At 67.9% G+C, this 23,853-nt stretch overlaps 1 protein-coding gene and 1 gene segment (V, D, J or C); one reads left to right on the forward strand and one right to left on the reverse strand.

Moving 5' to 3' along the window:
• Positions 1 to 6,322, forward strand: part of LOC106731801 (T cell receptor alpha chain MC.7.G5-like) — a 37,079-nt gene extending 30,757 nt beyond the window's left edge. Inside the window, 4 exon segments of the C gene segment in view lie at positions 2,895 to 3,164; positions 5,019 to 5,063; positions 5,244 to 5,351; positions 5,848 to 6,322. Of these exon segments, the coding sequence occupies positions 2,895 to 3,164; positions 5,019 to 5,063; positions 5,244 to 5,350 (422 nt within the window).
• A 14,020-nt stretch (positions 6,323 to 20,342) lies between these two features.
• Positions 20,343 to 23,706, reverse strand: DAD1 (defender against cell death 1). The gene is made up of 3 exons (XM_089774262.1): positions 23,242 to 23,706; positions 21,338 to 21,481; positions 20,343 to 20,479 (listed from the first exon to the last, which is right to left on the reverse strand). Exons 1-2 carry the CDS (start codon positions 23,471 to 23,473, stop codon positions 21,351 to 21,353), a joined length of 363 nt encoding a protein of 120 aa, XP_089630388.1. The 5' UTR covers positions 23,474 to 23,706; the 3' UTR covers positions 20,343 to 20,479; positions 21,338 to 21,350.
• Between the last annotated feature and the right edge of the window lie 147 nt (positions 23,707 to 23,853).

Below are 23,853 nucleotides of genomic sequence, written 5' to 3' on the forward strand. Positions count from 1 at the left end.
CGTGGGGGGGGGAGTTCTTGGACAACCTCTCTAAACTAGACAGCAGAGACCGGTTCCGGGGCCAGCGGGCAGTCCCGCGTAGCGTGTCCGGGTGATTGTAGCTCCCCGGTAGACGGTGCAAGACGCACTCCGGGGTGAGGAGCCAGCTGGCGATTTGGTGGGTTCTCGACCAGCCGAAGAAGGGTTGGCAGGTGCTGAATCCATCCAGCCATTTCCTTAGCGTCGCACCCTTGTGTAAATAGACCCAGAGTGCCAGGGCTTGGCCAGTCCATCCCGCGTCTACACCCGCCCCCACCTCGGGGTGGCAGAGAACTGGCAGGCCCTGGGGAGGGAAATTCAGTCTAACACAGGTTTTTTTGACGTACGCGGTAGGGGCCTGGCTCAGCGTCCTGAGCCTGGGAGAGGCCCGAGTCCGAAGCGTGTGTGAGATAGATCTCTGCACAATCCCACTGTGTGTGTGTGTGTGTGTGTGTGTGAGATAGATCTCTGCACAATCCCACTCTGTGTGTGTGTGTGTGTGTGTGTGTGTGTGTGTGAGATAGATCTCTGCACAATCCCACTCTGTGTGTGTGTGTGTGTGTGTGTGAGATAGATCTCTGCACAATCCCACTCTGTGTGTGTGTGTGTGTGTGTGTGTGTGTGTGTGTGTGTGTGTGATAGATCTCTGCACAATCCCACTCTGTGTGTGTGTGTGTGTGTGTGTGTGTGTGTGTGTGTGTGTGTGATAGATCTCTGCACAATCCCACTCTGTGTGTGTGTGTGTGTGAGAGAGATCTCTGCACATTCCGTGTGTGTGTGTGTGAGTGTGTGTGTGTGTGTGTAATATCTATCTATCTATCTATCTCTCTCTGTCTCTATATCTCTATGGAGTCTACCTATGCAGCTAGACTGAGACGCCATCACACCCCCAGGGAGTCTCTCCTCTGTGCTGCACACAAAGGCGTTTCCCCGCATGCTCTCGGAGAGGGGCCGATCCGTAAGGGGTGGGAACGCCAGGCCTAGGGCGGCGTCTGAGCTGGAACAGACTCCTGCTGCTCCCACGGGAGTTTCCTAACTCAGCCAGAGCGTCGGGGGAGCCGAGTCGGTCGGTGCGGGACAAAGTGACAAACCAGCGCGTAACAGACTAGTGCTCATGTCCTAATTCAGAGTCTGAAGGCCGAGATCCGTGAAGCTGCCGATTTTCCCACCAGCAATTGTAACGTCAGCGGGGTCTCGCTCCTGGAGCAGGCCAATCCCAGCCAAGAGAAAATGAGTGAACTTTATGGCTGTGTCTAGACTGGCCAGTTTTTCCGGAAAATCAGCCGCTTTTCCAGAAAAACTTGCCAGATGGACGCTTGAATTTCCGCAAAAGCACTGTAAGAAATCAGTGCTTCTTGCGGAAATACGATGCTGCTCCCGTTCAGGCAAAAGTCCTTTTGCACAAAAGGGCCAGTGCAGACAGCTCAGATTTGTTTTGCGCAAAGAAGCCCCGATGGCGAAAATGGCGATTGGGGCGTTTTTGCGGAAAAGCGGGTCAAGATTGGCCATGGACGCTTTTCTGCAAAAAGAGCTTTTGTGGAAACGCGTCCTGCCAATCTGGACGCTCTGTTCCAAAAGTGCTTTTAACGGAAAACGTTTCCGTTAAAAGCATTTGCAGAAAATCCTGCCAGTGTAGACGCAGCCCGTGAGTGTGAAAAGCTTCCTCTGTAGGTGGATTTTCTAAACTGTTCGGCCTTCAGTGAGTGGGGCTTTGGGCGCTGCTTGGAGCCGGCGTGGGGCCGAGCTGCTGCGGAAGTGGGTGTTTCTTCCACCCCACCCCCTTTGAAAAACAAGTTTCAGACGCTGAAATGTTGATGGCAATTAAGATTCAGAGACGTCTGGTTTCCGTTGAAAAACCAACCCCACCCCCAGTGCTGGTTCTGTTTCTTTGCCATGCGCGCTCTCTGCCTCAGTTTCCCCTGGGGCGGGAATGCCTCCGAGAGGCCCAGCCACCACGCGGAAGGCGCCAGATGGGAAGCTCAAGGAGAGGCGCAAGCGCTGAATCTGTGACGTGAAAATCCTTCCCGCAGCCCCGCCCCCCGAGGTCCCAGGGGGGGGGCAAAACCGGGACGGTTCACCGACTGAAGGGAGGAGCAGATGCCGGTGCAGCCGGGGGCAGTCCTGGGGGTTGCCGGGCGGAGGGCAAGGCCGTCAGTGCCCCTCATCCATCCCCGAGTCACCCGGGGGCAGCTCAGAGTCCAAACGGGCGAGGCCATGAGGGTGGTTGGCCGGCCGTGTCGTAGGGCCTGGCTCGGCCCGGCCCCGTTCGCAGACACGCCCGCCCTGCTCGCTCAGAGCGACAGGAAAACGTGGGCGACGGGCAGCGGCTGGAGCAGCCCCGGGTCCCTGCCCCGCCGGCGACTCGGCACGAAGGGGCGACCGGCGGGGCGGGGACCCAGCTCTGGGGCGCCCCCGGGAGCCCCAAGACACCTAACAAGACACACAACTGGCGGGGCGCATGTGGGGTATGGGAGCGCGAGTGAAGGGCGCCGTGTAGACGCAGCCTCTGCGCTCTACCCACTGCTCCTTACTCCTCCGACATCAGCCCTTGTACCCGCCCTCTCCCTCTCTCCCGCCGGCGTCCCCTCCGTTCCGCCCGTCCCGGCTGCCCGCCGCCGGACTCGAGCCGCCCAGACACACGGCTCCGGGTCGCCGCGTCACAGCCTGGCACGTTCGCTACGGGAAAGCCATGTTCGGGGCACCCCGGGGGGCTGCAGAGACCAGGCACAGGCCGGGCGGCTGCTAGCGACGGGCCGACAAGCCAGGACCCCGAGCTTTGCCGCTCCCCCTGGTTTGGCCCCACACGGTGCCAGTGTGGACAAGGCCTCCAGTGACACGGTGCCTGAGCCCGGCTCTCCGGCTTTTCCCTTCCACAGAGCTCGACAACTCTCCACCCAGCATCTACCCTCTGACGTCGGACAACAAGAATCTGTTGGCCTGCCTGGTCACAGACTTCTTCCCCGGCAACATCTTGGTTCGGAGCAGACCCAATGCCAACCACACATCCCTCAATGCCTCCCTCGTGGTGATGAAGGGCTCTGGGGAAGCGAGCTACGGGACGGTGCTCTGGGGGCCCAGGGACAAGCTGGCCTGCACCGCTGACCATGACAACCAAAACTTTGAGTTGACAGACTTCGACGAGGAAGGTGAGTTGTGCGGGCGGGTGGGCGCCCGGGGGCAGCGGCCAAGGACCCCCCGACACGGGGGAGCTACGGAGCCGTTTGGCGGCGGGGAGGGCGGGTCCGGAGACCAATCGCTGCTATTTTCCGGAGCGGCCGAAAGGAGCCGGCCAGCTCCCGCGGGGTCGCCGAGGGGGAATCCTCAGGGACTGTCGTGTGAGGAGATTAATGAGACGGGGACTTGTCTGCTTACACAAGGGGAGACGAAGGGGGGAGGGGATCGCGGTTGTCAAATCACGACTGGGGTGGGGAAAGTGAAGAAGGAAACGGACTTGTTCCCTCCACAGAAGAACGAGGGGCCACCCAATGAAATCAACAGGCAGCAGGTTTCCAGCAAACCAAGGGAAGTTGTTCTTCATGCAGCACACAGCCAACCTGCGGAACTCCTCGCCAGAGGATGTGGTCAAAGCCAGGACTTGAACAGGGTTCAAAAAGGAGCTCGGTAGATTCATGGAGGCTGGGTCCCTCGATGGCTGTCAGCCAGGATGGTGTCCCTGGCCTCTGTTAGCCAGGGCTGGGAATGGGCGATGGGGGCGGGATCGCTTGAGGATTCCCTGGTCTGTTCGCTCCCTGGGGCACCCTGACGGCAGCCCGGGGCGGGGTCCTGGGGCCACGATGGACTTGCGGCTTCTGGACGACATTTCCCTCCGGCCTCGGGGCTGCCCTGGGCCCCCCCGGAGCACACGACCCCCAGAGCCAGGGGCTGGAGCCTGGTCCCGTCTATGGACAGGCCAGAGCTGGAAGTATTCGCTGGGGAGCCAGGCCCCATTAGAACATAAGAACGGCCGTACGGGGTCAGACCAAAGGTCCATCTAGCCCAGTATCCTGTCTGCCAACAGCGGCCAGCACCAGGTGCCCCAGAGGGGTGGAGCGAAGACAATGATCTAGCGATTTGTCTCCTGCCATCTCTCTCCAGCCTCCAGAGGCCAAGGACACCAATTCTATCCCCTGGCTAACAGCCTTTTATGGACCTAACCTCCATGAAATTATCTAGCTTCTCTTGAAACTCTGTTCTAGTTCTAGCCTTCACAGCCTCTTCCGGCGAGGAGTTCCACAGGTTGACTATGCGCTGTGTGAAGAATTTTCTTTGGTTTGTTTTAAACCTGCTGCCCATTCATTTCATTTGGTGGCCTCTAGTTCTTCTGTTGTGGGAACAAGTCAGTAAAGTTTCTTTGTTCACCCTCTCCACACCACTCTGGGTTTTATAGACATTCCGGGCCATGGGAGGTGCATGGCCCCATGGGTCCAGAGAACGGCCGTGGTGCTCTCAGGCCCGGGACCTAGGGCAGGCCAAGGGCCCGCACCGCCCTTAGAGATACAGACGGGCGTGTGGGTCGGGCCTGGGGGCCAGTTCCGTATTTCCCCAGGGTGCGGAGACGCACAGAAATGAGTTGGCCCCGTGCAGCGAGAGCCCCGAGGAGCTAGCGACAGGGGAGGCGGCTTGCTTAGGGCGCGGGGGGGGGCTCGCCCAGAAAACCCCCAGAACCGGGGCTGGGAGAAGATTCAAAGCGGGGGCGAAATCCCCAGGTGGAGCTGGATTCTGCCGGCTGCCTGGCACAAGCCGCTGGTCCAATACAGGGGTGCCCGGGGGAAATCTCCCGGCCTGTCCTTTGCTGGGGCCCAGCTCCCCTCTGCCGGCTCCTTCTAGCCTGGAGGCCTGGGAGCCCAGCCCTGTGCCTGCCCGAGGACAGCGGGGCCTGTTCTCAGCCGGCCCCGGGGCACAGCCGCTGTGACCCAGGCACAGAGCCGGGCAGGGCTGGCGGGTTCCTAAACGTTTCCGGCTGATTCCGACGAATGGCTGATGGGAACGTGTCTTTGCAGATGACACCTGCATGATTGTGGAGATGGACGAGAACTTCGAAACAGGTGAGGACCCAGGGCCCAGCCAGGACTGGGACGAGGACGCCTTTAACCCGCGGAACTCTCTGCAGCATGAAATTGCCGAGGCGAAGGGCTGCGGCTGGGGCTGGGGGAAGGGGGCCGAGGGAGTGAGAGGGAGGGGGTGCGCGTGACCGGCGTGACCCCTGTGTTCCCCTTGCTTTACAGATAAGAACCTGAACTTCCTGTCGCTCACCCTGCTGGGCCTGAGAATCGTTTTCGTGAAAACCGTGGCCATCAACCTGCTCCTCACCCTCTCCCAGTGGAAGAGATAAGGTGAGTGGGGGCCAGTGTAGCCCAGGCAGCCTCCTCCGTCGCCCTGCCCTCTCCCCCCCCTTCTCTCGGCAGAACCCAGCTGCTTCTCCGCCTCCCGGCCCGGCCGTCCTCTCCGTCTGTCCATCCCTCCCCCCAGACCTAGGCACCGTCCTGCACGTTTCCCTGGCCCCACGCGCCTGCCCCACACCCAACCCCAGAGCCGCTAGTGATCCCTCGCGCCGCTCGGCGGCCGGGCCGGGTCCCCGGGTGCCCGTGGGCCGCTCAGGAAAGTCCAGCGCCGCCCGGCTGATGAGCACAGGCCCCCAGCTCGAGTGGCGGGTGTTGTCTCTGTGGGTGGTGCACACGCGCACTGCCGCGGGCCACATAACACTTATTCCGCACATGGACAAGAGTGGCGAGTCCCCTGGCTCCCCACCCCTCACGCCTCGGTCTCCCCGTTCCAGCGCGGGCCTGGCACGAAGCGACCGGCTCACCCTGCCCTGTTCTCTCCCGACAGGCGGCGAAACGCGGGGAGAGCCGCTCCGAGACCCGCGCCCCCACGCCGCAGGAAGAGGACACGCGCGGTGCCCGCCGCCGACCCACCGCGCTGCCACCCGCTTCGCCCATGGCCCTGCCAGCCGCTTGCTCGTCGCTAGCCCGGCTCCACGAACGCTTCGTGTTCGGATGGAAAAGGACGTTTGCCCTGCTTTTGGCCAGACAATCCCCATTTTCCGGGGAAGCCTCCCCCTTCCCAGCAGACACCCCACCCGCTGGCTGAGAGCGGACTCGTCTCGGGCCCCGACGCTCCGGCTGGAGACTGTTTGGTTTCCACGGGCACACGCCTGCCCGGAGCTCGGCCCCAGCCTGCCCCGTGCGTGTCGCGCTGCTGCCGAGGGGCTCGTGCGGGTCTCTGCTGCGGGAGGAGTTTCGCTTCCGGCCCAGCCTCGCGGGGTTGCTCTGAGGCGGCGATAACGAGCCTCCCTAATAAACACGGGGCCTGAGCATGAGAACGCTTGTTGCTGTGTGTCTGGGGGGGCAGAGCCGGGCCCCCCTGTCGCCTCCCCCCACGCGGGAACAGGCCGCGACACACGTCTCCCCTCCCTGGCGCAGGCCGGGGGGGTCTCCCCTCGTCGTAGGGCTGGCCCAGAGGGTGGGAAGGGGACAGGGACACGTGCCCCTCTCGGGGGCACCGACAGCTCCGGCCCCCGCGGCCGGCCCACCCGGGAGCGGGGCTAGAACCCAGGGCCGAGGGGGTCCCTTGTCTAGCCCCCAGGTCCCAAGCGCCTGACACCGAGGCGGGAGCCACCGGGGCCTGCCCCACACCCGCAGCCGGACAGGAGATAGGCCAACGCCTCGCCCCCCTGCCTGCCCCCCGAGCCTGCTCCACACACCCAAGACCCGCCCGCGGCCCAGGCAAAGGGGTCACGCCCGCACCCGGACTCAGGCCACAGGAGTGTGGGGGGGGGCAGAGTCCACGTGGAACTGCCCCCCGCCCTGTCGGGACCTAAGAGGGAAACTGAGGCACACAGGCGGGGTTCCTGCACGGCAGGGGAACTCGCATGGGTCACGGCGAGGTGAATAACCCCCCCTCCCCCCATCTGGCACCCTGCCCCCCATCTCCGCTCCACGGGGCGAACGGAAGCAAGGGGCGCGCTGCTTTGGGGGAGCCCCACGAGACGAGCACCCTCACGACCGGGGCGAGCCCCAAACAGCCGAGGGGCCCGCTGAACGAGCCCGGCTCAACGCAGGCGAGTCACTGGCTGGGGGGGGCCCTTCTGGGGCCCGGGACTCCCCTTTTCTCCCCCAGCGGGGGAGCCCAGCCCCACCCATCGACTCCGGGTCCCGGGCCAGGGCCCTAGGGAGCGGCACCGGTGGGGCTCAGGCCCCAATCCCCACCACACAGCAGGCTCTGCCCCGGCCGCCTGCCCCCAGCTCCCCCGGCCCCTCAGAAAACGCTCCTGCTGACAGCCGCCAGCTCCTCCGCTGGCCCTGGCCTGAGGGCAGCCTGGGGGGGGCCCAATTAGCTCTTAACAGAGCTCAGGTGCCCATGCAGGGGGCAGGGACCCCTCGCCCACCCTTCCTGCCCCCTGCCCAAGCCCCACAGCTGCCCTCGGGCTACCATGGCGGCTGGGGGGGTATGTCCCTCATTGGCGCTGGCAGCCAGGACGTATGGCAGGCGCCCCCCCAAACGCAGGCACAGGGTCGGTCTCCCCCTCCTCCACCTTCCCCCTCTGAAAGGCCGGGGTTCTCACCGGGGGGCCCTGACCCCAAAGCGGCCCGGGGGGGTTGCAAGGCGACTGCAGGGCCCCCCCCACTTTCTGCACTCCCGGTGCTGGGGACAGTGACCCCCCAGCCTGCAGCGGGGGGAGGATCCTGGGGTGGGTCGCCCCAGGCCCTGAGAGCAGCCCCCGTGGGGGAACAGGAAGGCCCATCCCTCCCCACCCGGCCGGGACGAGCGTCTGGGGCAGCCCCTCCCCCAGCCAGATTGCACGGGGCTTTGCACGGCCTTGTCACGGTGCTCAGGTCTCTAATGAGCGGGCGGTGCCGGGGGATGGCCCCTTACGCCCGGTGCCAATGACTGTTCTGCACCGGGGCCTGTCACCAATGAGTGTCCTGCGCGCGCCACGGCCTGTGAGCCGGGCCGGCCTCGCCCGCTTGGCTTTGCTTTATGTTGGCCAGGTTCTGCCCATCGCTAGCCAGGCCTCGGGCCTCCTGTGCTGCGTGGGCTTGTGTTTTAGGCCTTCATCTTCCCACAGTGGGAAACTGAGGCACGGTGCTATTAGGCCAGGGCGTCTGAGCCGGCCCGGAAGAGCCGTGTCCCGCGAGAGCCCTGCCGTTCCATCTAGTGAGGGTGGAGACCTGTCCCTCGATCCGCAGTGCCCGTGCGGGGACATTCCCGACAGCCCGGGGCTCCCCGACCCGGTAGACGCGGGCGAACTGGGCGCCGGGGCGGGGAGATGGAGCAGGACGCCAAGGGGCACGTCCCTAAGGGGGTAAGTCAGCGAGGCAGAAGTGGTGACTTGTCGAGCAGCTGGGGTCACTGAGGCTGGAAGGCCGAGGCCCCCGAGGGAAGCCGAAGCCGGGCTGTTCGGGGAGCCTGAACGACGTCTCCGCCCCAGCGCAGCTCTCACCAAAACCAAAATTCACCCCCATTCAATCCCCCCCCTCCCTTGGACACCCCCCGGCCATTTTCCTCCGCGTTGCACGTTCCAAACCACGTTCCGTTCGGTTCCAGAGAGACCGGTAACAGCCTGACGGCAGAACGACCCTTCTACGGCGGGGCCTCGTCCCGCTCGGCAGTGCCCCCGACGGCTCGGTTTGGGAAAACCGTACGGCCCATCAAATGAGGACAGCTCTCAGGCAGCCCGCTGGGAAACCCGGCCTCCAGCAAGAGGGTGGCTCTCCCTAGACGATCGCTAAGGACCGGGCCGGACCCTGGCCACAGCCGGGGAGACCCCTGGGAACCTGTATTGACAGGCGGGCAGACCCCCGGGACACTGTTAGACAGGCGGGGAGACCCCCGGGAACCTGTATTGACAGGTGGGGGAGATCCCCCGGGAACCTGTATTGACAGCCAGGGAGACCCCCAGGAACCTGTATTGACAGGTGGGGGAGATCCCCCAGGAACCTGTATTGACAGGTGGGGGAGATCCCTCGGGAACCTGTATTGACAGGCCAGGCAGACCCCCAGGACCCTGTTTTGACAAGCGGGGGCAGACCCCCGGGACCCTGTTAGACAGGCGGGCAGACCCCCGGGACCCTGTTAGACAGGCGGGCAGACCCCCACAACCCTGTTTGACAGGCAGGCAGACCCCCGGGACCCTGTTAGACAGGCGGGCAGACCCCCGGGACCCTGTTAGACAGGCAGGCAGACCCCCACGACCCTGTTTGACAGGCGGGCAGACCCCCGGGACCCTGTTTGACAGGCAGGCAGACCCCCGGGACCCTGTTAGACAGGCAGGCAGACCCTCACAACCCTGTTAGACAGGCGGGAAGTCCCCCGGGACCCTGTTAGACAGGCGGGCAGACCCCCACGACCCTGTTAGACAGGCGGGCAGACCCCCGGGACCCTGTTAGACAGGCGGGCAGACCCCCGGGACCCTGTTAGACAGGCAGGCAGACCCCCGGGACCCTGTTAGACAGGCGGGCAGACCCCCGGGAGCCTGTTAGACAGGCGGGCAGACCCCCGGGACCCTGTTAGACAGCCGGGTAGACCCCCACGGCCCTGTTAGACAGGCAGGCAGACCCCCGGGACCCTGTTAGACAGGCGGGCAGACCCCCGGACCCTGTTAGACAGGCGGTCTGGTCCGGGCCTGCCTGTCCCAGTTTGCACGAGCCCCTGAAGTTCGGGAGCCGGCGTCTCGGGGCCGCTCTGCCTCTGCGGTTTCCTCGGTTTCTTGTTTATTTCAACAGCCGGGCCCGGGCCGCGCCGCAGGGCTGGGAAACAGGAAATAACAAGTGGGCCAGGAAGTGGAAAATGACTCAGAGCCCAGGTGGGGGGGGGCGAGGTTCGGGCCACGTCAACGTTTCCATGACAACCCGGCCGCCCCGAAATCTGGGTCGCCCCCGCCGCGCCCCACAGCTGCAAACCGCTTCCTCTGGAAAGAGCAGCGAGACACGCGAAGCGGGAGGGGGCGGCAGGCGAGGGGGGCGCAGGGCCACGCGGTGGGGGGAGGGGAGCACGTGGCGGGGGATTCGGGGCCACGTGGCGGGGCAGCCGTTAGCCCGCCGGCGGGGGGCAAAGGAGACGCTACCCGCAGCGCAGGCCGCCCCGACCGCAGCGGGGGGAGGGGAGAGCCAGGCTATGAATAGTGCACGGGGGGGGGGCGCCCCAGAGAGACCCTGCCCCCCCAAAACCACAGGGGCCCCATTTGGGGCGCAGCCCGTCACCTGCTGCCCGACCCCCCTTTAGAGAGAGGCCAGGACCCCGAACGGGCAACCCCCACCCCTGCCCTCGGCCCGTTCGACCCCTCCCACAGGGTAACCCCCCAACCAGCCCAGCCCCCGATACAGAGCCAGGCCCCTGGGTAACCCCCCCAACCAGCCCAACCCCCCGATACAGGGCAGGGCCTCTGGGTAACCCCCCCAACCAGCCCAGCCCCCCAATACAGGGCCAGGCCCCTGAGTAACCCCCCAACCAGCCCAGCCCCCGATACAGAGCCAGGCCCCTGGGTAACCCCCCCAACCAGCCCAACCCCCCGATACAGGGCAGGGCCTCTGGGTAACCCCCCCAACCAGCCCAGCCCCCGATACAGAGCCAGGCCCCTGGGTAACCCCCACAACCAGCCCAGCCCCCGATACAGAGCCAGGCCCCTGGGTAACCCCCCCAACCAGCCCAGCCCCCGATACAGGGCCAGGCCCCTGAGTAACCCCCCAACCAGCCCAGCCCCCGATACAGAGCCAGGCCCCTGGGTAACCCCCCCAACCAGCCCAGCCCCCGATACAGGGCCAGGCCCCTGAGTAACCCCCCAACCAGCCCAGCCCCCGATACAGAGCCAGGCCCCTGGGTAACCCCCACAACCAGCCCAGCCCCCGATACAGGGCCAGGCCCCTGGGTAACCCCCCCAACCAGCCCAGCCCCCTGGATACAGGGCCAGGCCCCTGGGTAACCCCCCCAACCAGCCCAGCCCCCTGGATACAGGGCCAGGCCCCTGGGTAACCCCCCCAACCAGCCCAGCCCCCTGGATACAGGGCCAGGCCCCTGGGTAACCCCCCCAACCAGCCCAGCCCCCTGGATACAGGGCCAGGCCCCTGGGTAACCCCCCCAACCAGCCCAGCCCCCTGGATACAGGGCCAGGCCCCTGGGTAACCCCCCCAACCAGCCCAGCCCCCTGGATACAGGGCCAGGCCCCTGGGTAACCCCCACAACCAGCCCAACCCCCCGATACAGGGCCAGGCCCCTGAGTAACCCCCCAACCAGCCCAGCCCCCCAATACAGGGCCAGGCCCCTGAGTAACCCCCCAACCAGCCCAGCCCCCTGATACAGGGCCAGGCCCCTGAGTAACCCCCCAACCAGCCCAACCCCCTGATACAGGGCAGGGCCCCTGGGTAACCCCCCCAACCAGCCCAAACCCCCGATACAGGGCCAGGCCCCTGGGTAACCCCCACAACCAGCCCAGCCCCCAATACAGGGCCAGGCCCCTGGGTAACCCCCCAACCAGCCCAGCCCCCTGGATACAGGGCAGGGCCCCTGGGTAACCCCCCCAACCAGCCCAACCCCCCGATACAGGGCAGGGCCCCTGGGTAACCCCCACAACCAGCCCAACCCCCTGATACAGGGCAGGGCCCCTGGGTAACCCCCACAACCAGCCCAAACCCCCGATACAGGGCCAGGCCCCTGGGTAACCCCCCCAACCAGCCCAGCCCCCGATACAGAGCCAGGCCCCTGGGTAAGCCCCCAACCAGCCCAGCCCCCGATACAGGGCCAGGCCCCTGGGTAACCCCCCCAACCAGCCCAGCCCCCCAATACAGGGCAGGGCCCCTGGGTAACCCCCCCAACCAGCCCAACCCCCCGATACAGGGCAGGGCCTCTGGGTAACCCCCCCAACCAGCCCAGCCCCCCGATACAGGGCCAGGCCCCTGAGTAACCCCCCCAACCAGCCCAACCCCCGATACAGAGCCAGGCCCCTGGGTAACCCCCCAACCAGCCCAACCCCCGATACAGAGCCAGGCCCCTGGGTAACCCCCCCAACCAGCCCAACCCCCCGATACAGGGCCAGGCCTCTGGGTAACCCCCACAACCAGCCCAACCCCCCGATACAGGGCAGGGCCCCTGGGTAACCCCCCCAACCAGCCCAGCCCCCTGGATACAGGGCAGGGCCCCTGGGTAACCCCCACAACCAGCCCAGCCCCCCAATACAGGGCAGGGCTCCTGGGTTACCCCCCAACCAGCCCAACCCCCCAATACAGGGCAGGGCCCCTGGGTAACCCCCACAACCAGTTCAGCCCCCCCGATACAGGGCAGGGCCCCTCGATATAACCACCCCCACTTCCCTTTATACCGGGCAGGGCCCCTGGAGATTTCACTCCCCAGCACAACCCCCCTTTATACAGGGCAGGTGCCCATGGGAGCACGTAACCTCACCCCTTGCTATACACCCCCCCGTGCACAGCGAGTGGGCCCCCCTGGAGATACACCCCCCCGTGCACAGCGAGTGGGGCCCCCCGGAGATACACCCCCGTGTGTACAGCGAGTGGGGCCCCCTGGAGATACACCCCCCCGTGCACAGCGAGTGGGGCCCCCCGGAGATACACCCCCGTGTGTACAGCGAGTGGGGCCCCCTGGAGATACACCCCCCCGTGCACAGCGAGTGGGGCCCCCCGGAGATACACCCCCCCGTGCACAGCGAGTGGGCCCCCCTGGAGATACACCCCCGTGTGCACAGCGAGTGGGGCCCCCCGGAGATACACCCCCGTGCACAGCGAGTGGGCCACCCTGGAGATACACCCCCCCGTGCACAGCGAGTGGGGCCCCCTGGAGATACACCCCCCCGTGTGCACAGCGAGTGGGGCCCCCTGGAGATACACCCCCGTGTGTACAGCGAGTGGGCCCCCCTGGAGATACACCCCCGTGTGTACAGCGAGTGGGGCCCCCTGGAGATACACCCCCCGTGTGCACAGCGAGTGGGGCCCCCCGGAGATACACCCCCCGTGTGTACAGCGAGTGGGGCCCCCCGGAGATACACCCCCCCGTGTGTACAGCGAGTGGGGCCCCCCTGGAGATACACCCCCCGTGTGCACAGCGAGTGGGGCCCCCCGGAGATACACCCCCCGTGTGTACAGCGAGTGGGTCCCCCTGGAGATACACCCCCCGTGTGTACAGCGAGTGGGGCCCCTGGAGATACACCCCCGTGTGCACAGCGAGTGGGCCCCCTGGAGATACACCCCCGTGTGCACAGCGAGTGGGTCCCCCTGGAGATACACCCCCCGTGTGCACAGCGAGTGGGGCCCCTGGAGATACACCCCCCGTGTGCACAGCAAGTGGGCCCCCCTGGAGATACACCCCCCGTGTGCACAGCGAGTGGGCCCCCCTGGAGATACACCCCCGTGTGCACAGCGAGTGGGTCCCCCTGGAGATACACCCCCCGTGTGCACAGCGAGTGGGGCCCCTGGAGATACACCCCCCGTGTGCACAGCAAGTGGGCCCCCCTGGAGATACACCCCCGTGTGCACAGCGAGTGGGTCCCCCTGGAGATACACCCCCCGTGTGCACAGCGAGTGGGGCCCCTGGAGATACACCCCCCGTGTGCACAGCGAGTGGGCCCCCTGGAGATACACCCCCCGTGTGCACAGCGAGTGGGCCCCCCTGGAGATACACCCCCGTGTGCACAGCGAGTGGGTCCCCCTGGAGATACACCCCCCGTGTGCACAGCGAGTGGGGCCCCTGGAGATACACCCCCCGTGTGCACAGCGAGTGGGCCCACCTGGAGATACACCCCCCGTGTGCACAGCGAGTGGGCCCCCCTGGAGATACACCCCCCGTGTGCACAGCGAGTGGGGCCCCTGGAGATACACCCCCCGTGTGCACAGCAAGTGGGCCCCCCTGGAGATACACCCCCCGTGTGCACAGCGAGTGGGCCCCCCTGGAGATACACCCCCCGTGTGCACAGCGAGTGGGCCCCCCTGGAGATACACCCCCCGTGTGCACAGCGAGTGGGGCCCCCTGGAGATACACCCCCCGTGTGCACAGCGAGTGGGTCCCCCTGGAGATACACCCCCCGTGTGCACAGCAAGTGGGGCCCCCCTGGAGATACACCCCCCGTGTGCACAGCGAGTGGGCCCCCCTGGAGATACACCCCCCGTGTGCACAGCGAGTGGGGCCCCCTGGAGATACACCCCCCGTGTGTACAGCGAGTGGGCCCCCCTGGAGATACACCCCCCGTGTGCACAGCGAGTGGGGCCCCCCGGAGATACACCCCCCGTGTGCACAGCGAGTGGGGCCCCCTGGAGATACACCCCCGTGTACGACTGTCTCTCCCCCCGCCCGTCGCACAGGCCCAGGCCGCGGAGGGAAGCAGTGCAGAAAGAAAGCGAAAGCGAGTCCCCCAGGGGTGTAGCTAGCAGGCTGGGGTAACCGGGAGCAGCTGAGTATGGACAGCCGCCAGCTCCGACACTTCGCCAAAGGATTCACGGCCACAAATCCGAGTCTTCCCAAGGGAAACCTGCCTGTTTGCATCCCGCCCACCTGGCCCGAGTCGGAACGACCTTCCTCCCTGCGCCTACCTGGAGCAGCGGAGCACGGGACGGCCCACCCTGCCCTCACGCTCTAGGGCCGGGCCTTCACGAAGACGCCGATCCCCTTCCCCCTTCCAAAGACGAGCGTCAGGGCAGCCGGGGTGGGCTGGGTCTGCGAACGCGCCAAGGGGCCTGTGGCACCTCCCAGATGTCGGGGCGCAGACGCTGTCGTGGGCCGAGACCCACTTTGTCAATGGCCACGGCAGCGTCTGCTCCAGTGACACCGCTAGTCTATGGGGTGTCTAGACTACAGGGTCCTGTCGCCAAACCTGTCCCTGCCGCCGAGTTCTGGCGACACAACGGTGACAGACGCCGGCGGTCTTGTGGACGGCCGTGCACCGCGCTCTGCGAGGAACGCCGCCTTTGGGCGCGTTGTTGCGTCCGCACTGTCCTTTGCGTCCGCACTGCCGTGTCGACGGAGCGGCTTGCTTTGTGCGCACAACGGGGTGTCGTCCAGACGCTCTGTCGACAGGATCTGGCCACAGAACTTGCGACAAAAGCCTGTGGCCTCGCCGTAGCCTACGTGCCACACGACTCCTGACAGACAGACAGACAGACAGCTTCCCCTTCGCACCCGCATTAGCCCAGCTGGTCCCTCCCGCCCTCGCCCACCTTGTTCTAAAGCCGGTTAGTTTAACCCTGGTTCCCTTTTCCCCTGGGTCTACTTGGCCCTGCCAATCCTTCCAGGAGACGATCTGAGGAAGCGGGTCCGGCCCAGAGCTCACCCCTCCTGTTCCTCGTTAGTGCGGCACGGCTTCTCGGTTCGGGAGCAGCAGTGAGGGCCTGTCCCCGCCAGGGGGGGGTGTCGCCTTTGAAATCCAGCGCCCCAGTGCGGGTGTGCAACCCGGCAGGCGGCGCTCACCCCTCATCACAGGCCTGGCCCTCCTCAGCCAGCCCGTGTCCCCCACCCTGGAGCAGCGGCCAGGCCGGGGGGACACCCGGCTACGCAGGAGCAGTGCGCGGGGAGCCCGGGCCAGTCTGCCCCACAGGGGGCTGTAAAGCGGGGGCAAGGGGGGCGATCGGGGAGGAGCTCTTAGGAAAGGCTGGGATCCTAACGCACAGCGCCCCACCCCGGGGAGACAGCCTCGCCCCCTCCCCTAACAGCTCCCCTCATTCAGGGCGAAGCCAGGCCCCCAGAGCCGGCAGGGGTGGGGGCCGCGGGCGCGTGAGGGGACATCCAACAGAGCAGGAGCGCAGCTTAGAAAAGCAACGCCCATGGGGGTAAGAGAGCAGGCGCCCAGCTGGGGGTACACAGAACCGGGGGGACCACGTCTGGACTGTGGGCAAGGCGCCCCCCAAGCAGCGTCGAAAGCTCTCGCCCAGCCCTCCCGGCGGGCGGGTCCTGCTCCGGAGCCCAGGGGCATACAGCCCTGGCTGGAGAAAGCGCCGGAGGAGCCCGATTCCCCCTCGCTTCGCACGGGTCTGAGTCTAAGATCCAGGGGCCCCAGTGGAATTATCAGGCAGCTGGTTTCCCCCAAACAGAAGGAAGCCTTCTGTCAGTCAACGCACCGCCAACCTGCGGAACTCCCTGCCAGAGGAACACTGGCTACATCTCCGTCTGCATGGCAATGGCCGCACAGGGACCCCCAGGAGAAAGTGCAGCAGGGGCTGCTGGGGAACGGGGACAGCGGGAATTCCTCCTGCGAGGAAGAGACGTGGGAGGCAGGAAGCGCACCGGGGCAGCTGCAGTTGGCTGGCCCCCCGTGTGTTTGGGGGTTCTGGCCCCAGCACAGAGCCATGGCCCCCCGTGTGTTTGGGGGTTCTGGCCCCAGCACGGAGCCATGGCCCCCCCCGTGTGTTTGGGGGTTCTGGCCCCAGCACGGAGCCATGGCCCCCCCCGTGTGTTTGGGGGTTCTGGCCCCAGCGTGGAGACGTGCCCCCCCCGTGGAGTGGCCACCGCAGAGCAGGGAGCCGTGTGCCCCACAGCCGATGGCTGGGCCTGGGGCCGCCCCTCAGCTCTGCCCAGGATGGCGCCCAGGCTCCTCTACCCGTGCGCCCCTCCAGTCCCAGGGGCGACAGCTAAAGGGGGAGCCGAGGGCTCCGGACCAGCCCTTGCTGGGGGAAGGGGGGGGCGCAGGCAGACCTGGGCACGGTCGTTCCTGCCCCACCCCCCTCACAGCGGGAGCCACATCACCCCCCCGAGCGCCCGGAAGCCGTCCCCCCGCCCTTCCCCCTCACGGGAGGTGCCCCAGGAAAGCCCCCAGCACCCCAACGCCCTTGAACCAGCCCCAAGCCCCCTCCACCGCCCTAGCTCCCTTCCACACCCCACCCGCTCCCACACTCCAAACCCTCGGCCCCGCCTGCACCGCAGCGCCCGTCTCCGTGTGGGCGCACCTCGCACCACGCACTCCGCACACGGGCGTCAGCATGCGAGGGAACACTGGCCAGCCGCCCGGGCAGGTACCTCGCCCACAGGGACCCCCTGGCTTCACGTCCCCCCCCGGTTCCACTTACGGGGCACCCGGGGGGTGGGGAGACACCAGGCGAGAAGGACCCATTCCCCGCCCCAGAGCAGCAGGGCTGGGTGTGCCCAGGCACCGGGAGCCGGGGCTGGGGGGGCTCAGAGCTCTGACCCCACGGGACGGCAGGGGGCTCTGAGTTACAGCTGCTGGTGTGGGGGGCATGGGGGTGCAGGATGGGGCACAACGCTCTGGAGACACAGGGGCCGGGGGGAGAAGCACATAACCAGGTGGGGTGGGAGGGCACTTGCCTGGAAAGTCCCAAAATAGAAACCCCCTCCCCCCTCCCACCCCCCAAAACACGACCACAACCCAACCCTGCCACAGCTGCTTTGGAGGCAGCCGCACAGCGATGGTTTCCATGCGATAGGGGCAGGAAGTGGGAGAGGGGCATACGGGACAGGAAGTGGGGCGATGGTTTCCATGCGATACGGGACAGGAAGTGGGAGGGGGGCATACAGGACAGGAAGTGGGAGGGGGGCATACGGGACAGGAAGTGGGGCGATGGTTTCCATGCGATAAGGCACAGGAAGCGGGGCACTGGGTCTCTACGGCAACCTGTTCCCCCCGAAACTGGGTCACGCAGAGACATGGCAGCTGGTGGGTGGGGGTGGGGCAGTCTCCCTGGCCTGGAGGGGGGGGAGGTCTGTGACCCAGGGAGCGCCCCCCAACACCGAAGCCCAGAACAAAGGGGATTATTGGGAGAGGGGTGACTGGGGTCACCGGAGGTGGGGCAGTCTCCGTGGCCTGGGGGGGGTCTGTGACCCTGGGAGCCCCCTGACAGAGGCGCCAGACGCAGGAGCCCAGAAGGAAGGGGATTATTGGGAGAGGGGGTGACCGGGGGTGGGGCAGTCTCCGTGGCCTGGGGGGGTCTGTGACCCTGGGAGCCCCCCGACAGAGGCGCCAGACGCAGGAGCCCAGAAGGAAGGGGATTATTGGGAGAGGGGGTGACCGGGGGTGGGGCAGTCTCCGTGGCCTGGGGGGGGTCTGTGACCCTGGGAGCCCCCCGACAGAGGCGCCAGACGCAGGAGCCCAGAAGGAAGGGGATTATTGGGAGAGGGGTGACCGGGGGTGGGGCAGTCTCCGTGGCCTGGTGGGGGTCTGTGACCCTGGGAGCCCCCCGACAGAGGCGCCAGACGCAGGAGCCCAGAAGGAAGGGGATTATTGGGAGAGGGGTGACCGGGGGTGGGGCAGTCTCCGTGGCCTGGGGGGGTCTGTGACCCGGGGAGCCCCCCGACAGAGGCGCCAGACGCAGGAGCCCAGAAGGAAGGGGATTATTGGGAGAGGGGTGACCGGGGGTGGGGCAGTCTCCGTGGCCTGGGGAGGTCTGTGACCCGGGGAGCCCCCCGACAGAGGCGCCAGACGCAGGAGCCCAGAAGGAAGGGGATTATTGGGAGAGGGGTGACCGGGGGTGGGGCAGTCTCCGTGGCCTGGGGGGGGGGTCTGTGACCCGGGGAGCCCCCCGACAGAGGCGCCAGACGCAGGAGCCCAGAAGGAAGGGGATTATTGGGAGAGGGGTGACCGGGGGTGGGGCAGTCTCCGTGGCCTGGGGGGGGTTTGTGACCCTGGGAGCCCCCCGACAGAGGCGCCAGACGCAGGAGCCCAGAAGGAAGGGGATTATTGGGAGAGGGGGTGACCGGGGGTGGGGCAGTCTCCGTGGCCTGGGGGGGGTCTGTGACCCTGGGAGGCCCCTGACAGAGGCGCCAGACGCAGGAGCCCAGAAGGAAGGGGATTATTGGGAGAGGGGTGACCGGGGGTGGGGCAGTCTCCGTGGCCTGGGGGGGTCTGTGACCCTGGGAGCCCCCCGACAGAGGCGCCAGACGCAGGAGCCCAGAAGGAAGGGGATTATTGGGAGAGGGGGTGACCGGGGGTGGGGCAGTCTCCGTGGCCTGGGGGGGGTCTGTGACCCTGGGAGCCCCCCGACAGAGGCGCCAGATGCAGGAGCCCAGAAGGAAGGGGATTATTGGGAGAGGGGTGACCGGGGGTGGGGCAGTCTCCGTGGCCTGGGGGGGGTCTGTGACCCGGGGAGCCCCCCGACAGAGGCGCCAGACGCAGGAGCCCAGAAGGAAGGGGATTATTGGGAGAGGGGGTGACCGGGGGTGGGGCAGTCTCCGTGGCCTGGTGGGGGTCTGTGACCCTGGGAGCCCCCCGACAGAGGCGCCAGACGTAGGAGCCCAGAAGGAAGGGGATTATTGGGAGAGGGGGTGACCGGGGGTGGGGCAGTCTCCGTGGCCTGGTGGGGGTCTGTGACCCTGGGAGCCCCCCAACAGAGGCGCCAGACGCAGGAGCCCAGAAGGAAGGGGATTATTGGGAGAGGGGGTGACCGGGGGTGGGGCAGTCTCCGTGGCCCGGGGGGGGGTCTGTGACCCTGGGAGCCCCCCGACAGAGGCGCCAGACGCAGGAGCCCAGAAGGAAGGGGATTATTGGGAGAGGGGTGACCGGGGGTGGGGCAGTCTCCGTGGCCTGGTGGGGGTCTGTGACCCTGGGAGCCCCCCGACAGAGGCGCCAGACGCAGGAGCCCAGAAGGAAGGGGATTATTGGGAGAGGGGGTGACCGGGGGTGGGGCAGTCTCCGTGGCCTGGTGGGGGTCTGTGACCCTGGGAGCCCCCCGACAGAGGCGCCAGACGCAGGAGCCCAGAAGGAAGGGGATTATTGGGAGAGGGGTGACCGGGGGTGGGGCAGTCTCCGTGGCCTGGTGGGGGTCTGTGACCCTGGGAGCCCCCCGACAGAGGCGCCAGACGCAGGAGCCCAGAAGGAAGGGGATTATTGGGAGAGGGGGTGACCGGGGGTGGGGCAGTCTCCGTGGCCTGGTGGGGGTCTGTGACCCTGGGAGCCCCCCGACAGAGGCGCCAGACGCAGGAGCCCAGAAGGAAGGGGATTATTGGGAGAGGGGTGACCGGGGGTGGGGCAGTCTCCGTGGCCTGGGGGGGTCTGTGACCCTGGGAGCCCCCCGACAGAGGCGCCAGACGCAGGAGCCCAGAAGGAAGGGGATTATTGGGAGAGGGGGTGACCGGGGGTGGGGCAGTCTCCGTGGCCTGGGGGGGGTCTGTGACCCGGGGAGCCCCCTGACAGAGGCGCCAGACGCAGGAGCCCAGAAGGAAGGGGATTATTGGGAGAGGGGGTGACCGGGGGTGGGGCAGTCTCCGTGGCCTGGGGGGGGTCTGTGACCCGGGGAGCCCCCCGACAGAGGCGCCAGACGCAGGAGCCCAGAAGGAAGGGGATTATTGGGAGAGGGGGTGACCGGGGGTGGGGCAGTCTCCGTGGCCTGGGGGGGTCTGTGACCCTGGGAGCCCCCCGACAGAGGCGCCAGACGCAGGAGCCCAGAAGGAAGGGTTTATTGGGGGTGGGGAGAAGGGGCTGGCACCTTCTCAGGAGGCCTCATCCGTGTGCAGCGCCCGCAGCCCTTCCGCTGAGGGGCAGGGCCGGTGCCCGCAGAGCGCCAGAGGTAGACAGGACCTGCAGGGAGCACAAGGGCATCAAGTCAATGTGGGCGGGGATCCCCCAAATTCCAGCCCCGCCCCCCTCAGCTCTCAGCTCGGTGCCACGAGCCCCGTCGCCCCCCTTCCGGCCCTCTCGGAGCCCCACTCCCACCTCCTCCGGTGCCCCAAATCCAGCCCCCTGTGCCCAACGTCAGAGCGCCCCTGCGGGCCGGGCCAAAGGTCCAGCCGTGGCCAGTGCCGGGTGCCCCGGGGGGAGTGACCGGCAATCGGAGGCCTGCCCGCCCCGGCTAGCAGCCATGGACCTGTGCTCCACGAATTTCTCCAGGTCTGCGACCCCCCTGCTCCAGCCTCTCCGGACCCCGGCCCTTCTCCGCCAGGCCCCGCTCCCCACCAGCCCCGCCCCGTACTGCAGGCCTCCGGCTCAGCCCACTCCTCCCCAGCCCCGCCAGACCCCGGCCCTCCTCCGCCAGGCCCCGCTCCCCACCAGCCCCGCCCCACCCCGCAGGCCCCGGCTCAGCCCACTCCCCCCCAGCCCCGCCGGACCCCGGCCCTCCTCCGCCAGGCCCCGCTGCAGCCACCAGCCCCGCCCCACCCCGCAGGCCCCGGCTCAGCCCACTCCCCCCCAGCCACACTGGACCCCGGCCCTCCTCCGCCAGGCCCCGCTGCAGCCACCAGCCCCGCCCCACCCCGCAGGCCCCGGCTCAGCCCACTCCCCCCCAGCCCCGCCGGACCCCGGCCCTCCTCCGCCAGGCCCCGCTGCAGCCACCAGCCCCGCCCCACCCCGCAGGCCCCGGCTCAGCCCACTCCCCCCCAGCCACACTGGACCCCGGCCCTCCTCCGCCAGGCCCTGCTCCCCACCAGCCCCGCCCCGTACCGCAGGCCCCGGCTCAGCCCACGAAGTTGATGACGACGAGGTGCAGGATGGTGCTGGCGAAGAGGAAGTCGGCGAAGGCCCGCTCCGGCGAGATGCCCTGGAACTCGCCCTTGTTCTGCGGGTTGATCTGGATCCTCAGGCACACTGGGGGGGGAGCCGACTGATGAGGAAGCCGCTGCGGGACAGCCGGGAGCTGCTCTGGTGCCCCTGAGCCCCATGGGAAGGAGGCGGGCTCTGGCCCTCGGGGCTCAGCCCCCAGCTCTGAGGCAGGGCTTCGGGGAACTGGCGAGGAAGGGACCCAGGCGGGCAGGAGGGGCGGGGCTGCCATGGGGGGGTTCTCCAGCCCCCGCGCCCCCCGAAGCGTAGCTCTGCAGGGCTCAGCGTGTCCATGCCCCTGTGGCGGGGGGCAGGGCTCACACCCCACGCCCCGGGGGGCTGACCCGGGGGGCAGCGCGAGCCCCGGGGAGGAAGCCGCCCCACACAGGGCGGGGACCCCGCGGGGTCGGGGGGGTGACTCTGGGCACCGTTGCCGTGACACGGGGCAGGTGACTGTGGGATGCTGTTGCCAGGGAATGCCGATGGGATGCCAGGAGGCGGGGCCCGTTGCCAGGGGACGGTTGCCAGGGGGCGGGGCGGTTGCTAGGGACGGTTGCCAGGGGGCGGGGCGGTTGCTAAGGAGGCGGTTGCCAGGGGGCGGGGCACTCACCCGCCAGCACGAAGCTGCCCACGGCGGCGATGAAGCCGCTGAGGAAGGAGTTGAAGGGGAACGTGCCCGTGGAACGCTGGTTGCCAGGGGGCGGGGCGGTTGCCGGGGCCCGTTGCCAGGGGGCGGGGCGGTTGCTAGGGGCGGTTGCCGGGGCGGGGCGGTTGCCAGGGGGCGGGGCACTCACCCGCCAGCACGAAGCTGCCCACGGCGGCGATGAAGCCGCTGAGGAAGGAGTTGAAGGGGAACGTGCCCGTGGAACGCTGGTTGCCAGGGGGCGGGGCGGTTGCTGGGGGGCGGTTGCCAGGGGGCGGGGCGGTTGCTAGGGCCCGTTGCCAGGGGGCGGGGCACTCACCCGCCAGCACGAAGCTGCCCACGGCGGCGATGAAGCCGCTGAGGAAGGAATTGAAGGGGAACGTGCCCGTGGAACGCTGGTTGCCAGGGGGCGGGGCGGTTGCTGGGGGGCGGTTGCCAGGGGGCGGGGCGGTTGCTGGGGGCGGTTGCCGGGGGGCGGGGCGGTTGCCAGGGGGCGGGGCACTCACCCGCCAGCACGAAGCTGCCCACGGCGGCGATGAAGCCGCTGAGGAAGGAGTTGAAGGGGAACGTGCCCGTGGAACGCTGGTTGCCAGGGGGCGGGGCGGTTGCCAGGGGCGGTTGCCAGGGGGCGGGGCGGTTGCTGGGGGCGGTTGCCAGGGGGCGGGGCGGTTGCCAGGGGGCGGGGCATTCACCCGCCAGCACGAAGCTGCCCACGGCGGCGATGAAGCCGCTGAGGAAGGAGTTGAAGGGGAACGTGCCCGTGGAACGCTGGTTGCCAGGGGGCGGGGCGGTTGCTAGGGGCGGTTGCCGGGGGGCGGGGCGGTTGCCAGGGGCGGTTGCCAGGGGGCGGGGCGGTTGCCAGGGGGCGGGGCGGTTGCTAGGGGCGGTTGCCAGGGGCGGGGCGGTTGCCAGGGGGCGGGGCCCGTTGCCGGGGGCGGGGCACTCACCCGCCAGCACGAAGCTGCCCACGGCGGCGATGAAGCCGCTGAGGAAGGAGTTGAAGGGGAACGTGCCCGTGGAACGCTGGTTGCCAGGGGGCGGGGCGGTTGCCAGGGGCGGTTGCCGGGGGGCGGGGCGGTTGCTGGGGGCGGTTGCCAGGGGGCGGGGCGGTTGCCGGGGGCGGTTGCCAGGGGGCGGGGCCCGTTGCCGGGGGCGGGGCACTCACCCGCCAGCACGAAGCTGCCCACGGCGGCGATGAAGCCGCTGAGGAAGGAGTTGAAGGGGAACGTGCCCACGCCCAGGCAGTAGCCGAACTGCAGCGCGCCGCTCAGCAGCACGTAGAGCAGATACGCGTCCAGCACCTTGAGGCGGCTGCCGGTGCCGCTGCCGTACTCGGCCAGGAAGCGCCGCACCACGGAGCTCACCGACCCGCCGCCCGGCCCCGCCGCGCCCGACATGCTCCCGCCGCGCTGAGCTGGCCTAACGCCGCCGCGCTACCGCTTCCGGGTCGCTCCGCGCGCGCAGGCGCAGACGGCGCAATGCCCTACCGCGCAGGCGCAGGGAACGTGACCCCTCCCTGCGCCGCCCCACGGTTGCGTAGGCGCCTTGGTAACGTCCGCCTTCGATGAGAACACGCATGCGTAGGGCTGAGGCTTGTGACGTGTCCCCGGCACGCGCCTTCTGATTGCCATGCGCAGTGCGACCACAGCGCCAGGGCCTCCAGTGCGCATGCGTGACCCCCTCACAGCCCACGTGCCCCCAATCACACCCCCACAGCCCACGTGCCCCCCAAAAACCCCCTGGCCCCCCCACAGCCCACGTGCCCCCCACTCACCCC

Source organism: Pelodiscus sinensis, chromosome 30 (assembly GCF_052426305.1).
Source record: "Pelodiscus sinensis isolate ZL-2025 chromosome 30, ASM5242630v1, whole genome shotgun sequence".
In the NCBI taxonomy this organism is placed as follows: Eukaryota; Metazoa; Chordata; order Testudines; family Trionychidae; genus Pelodiscus; species Pelodiscus sinensis.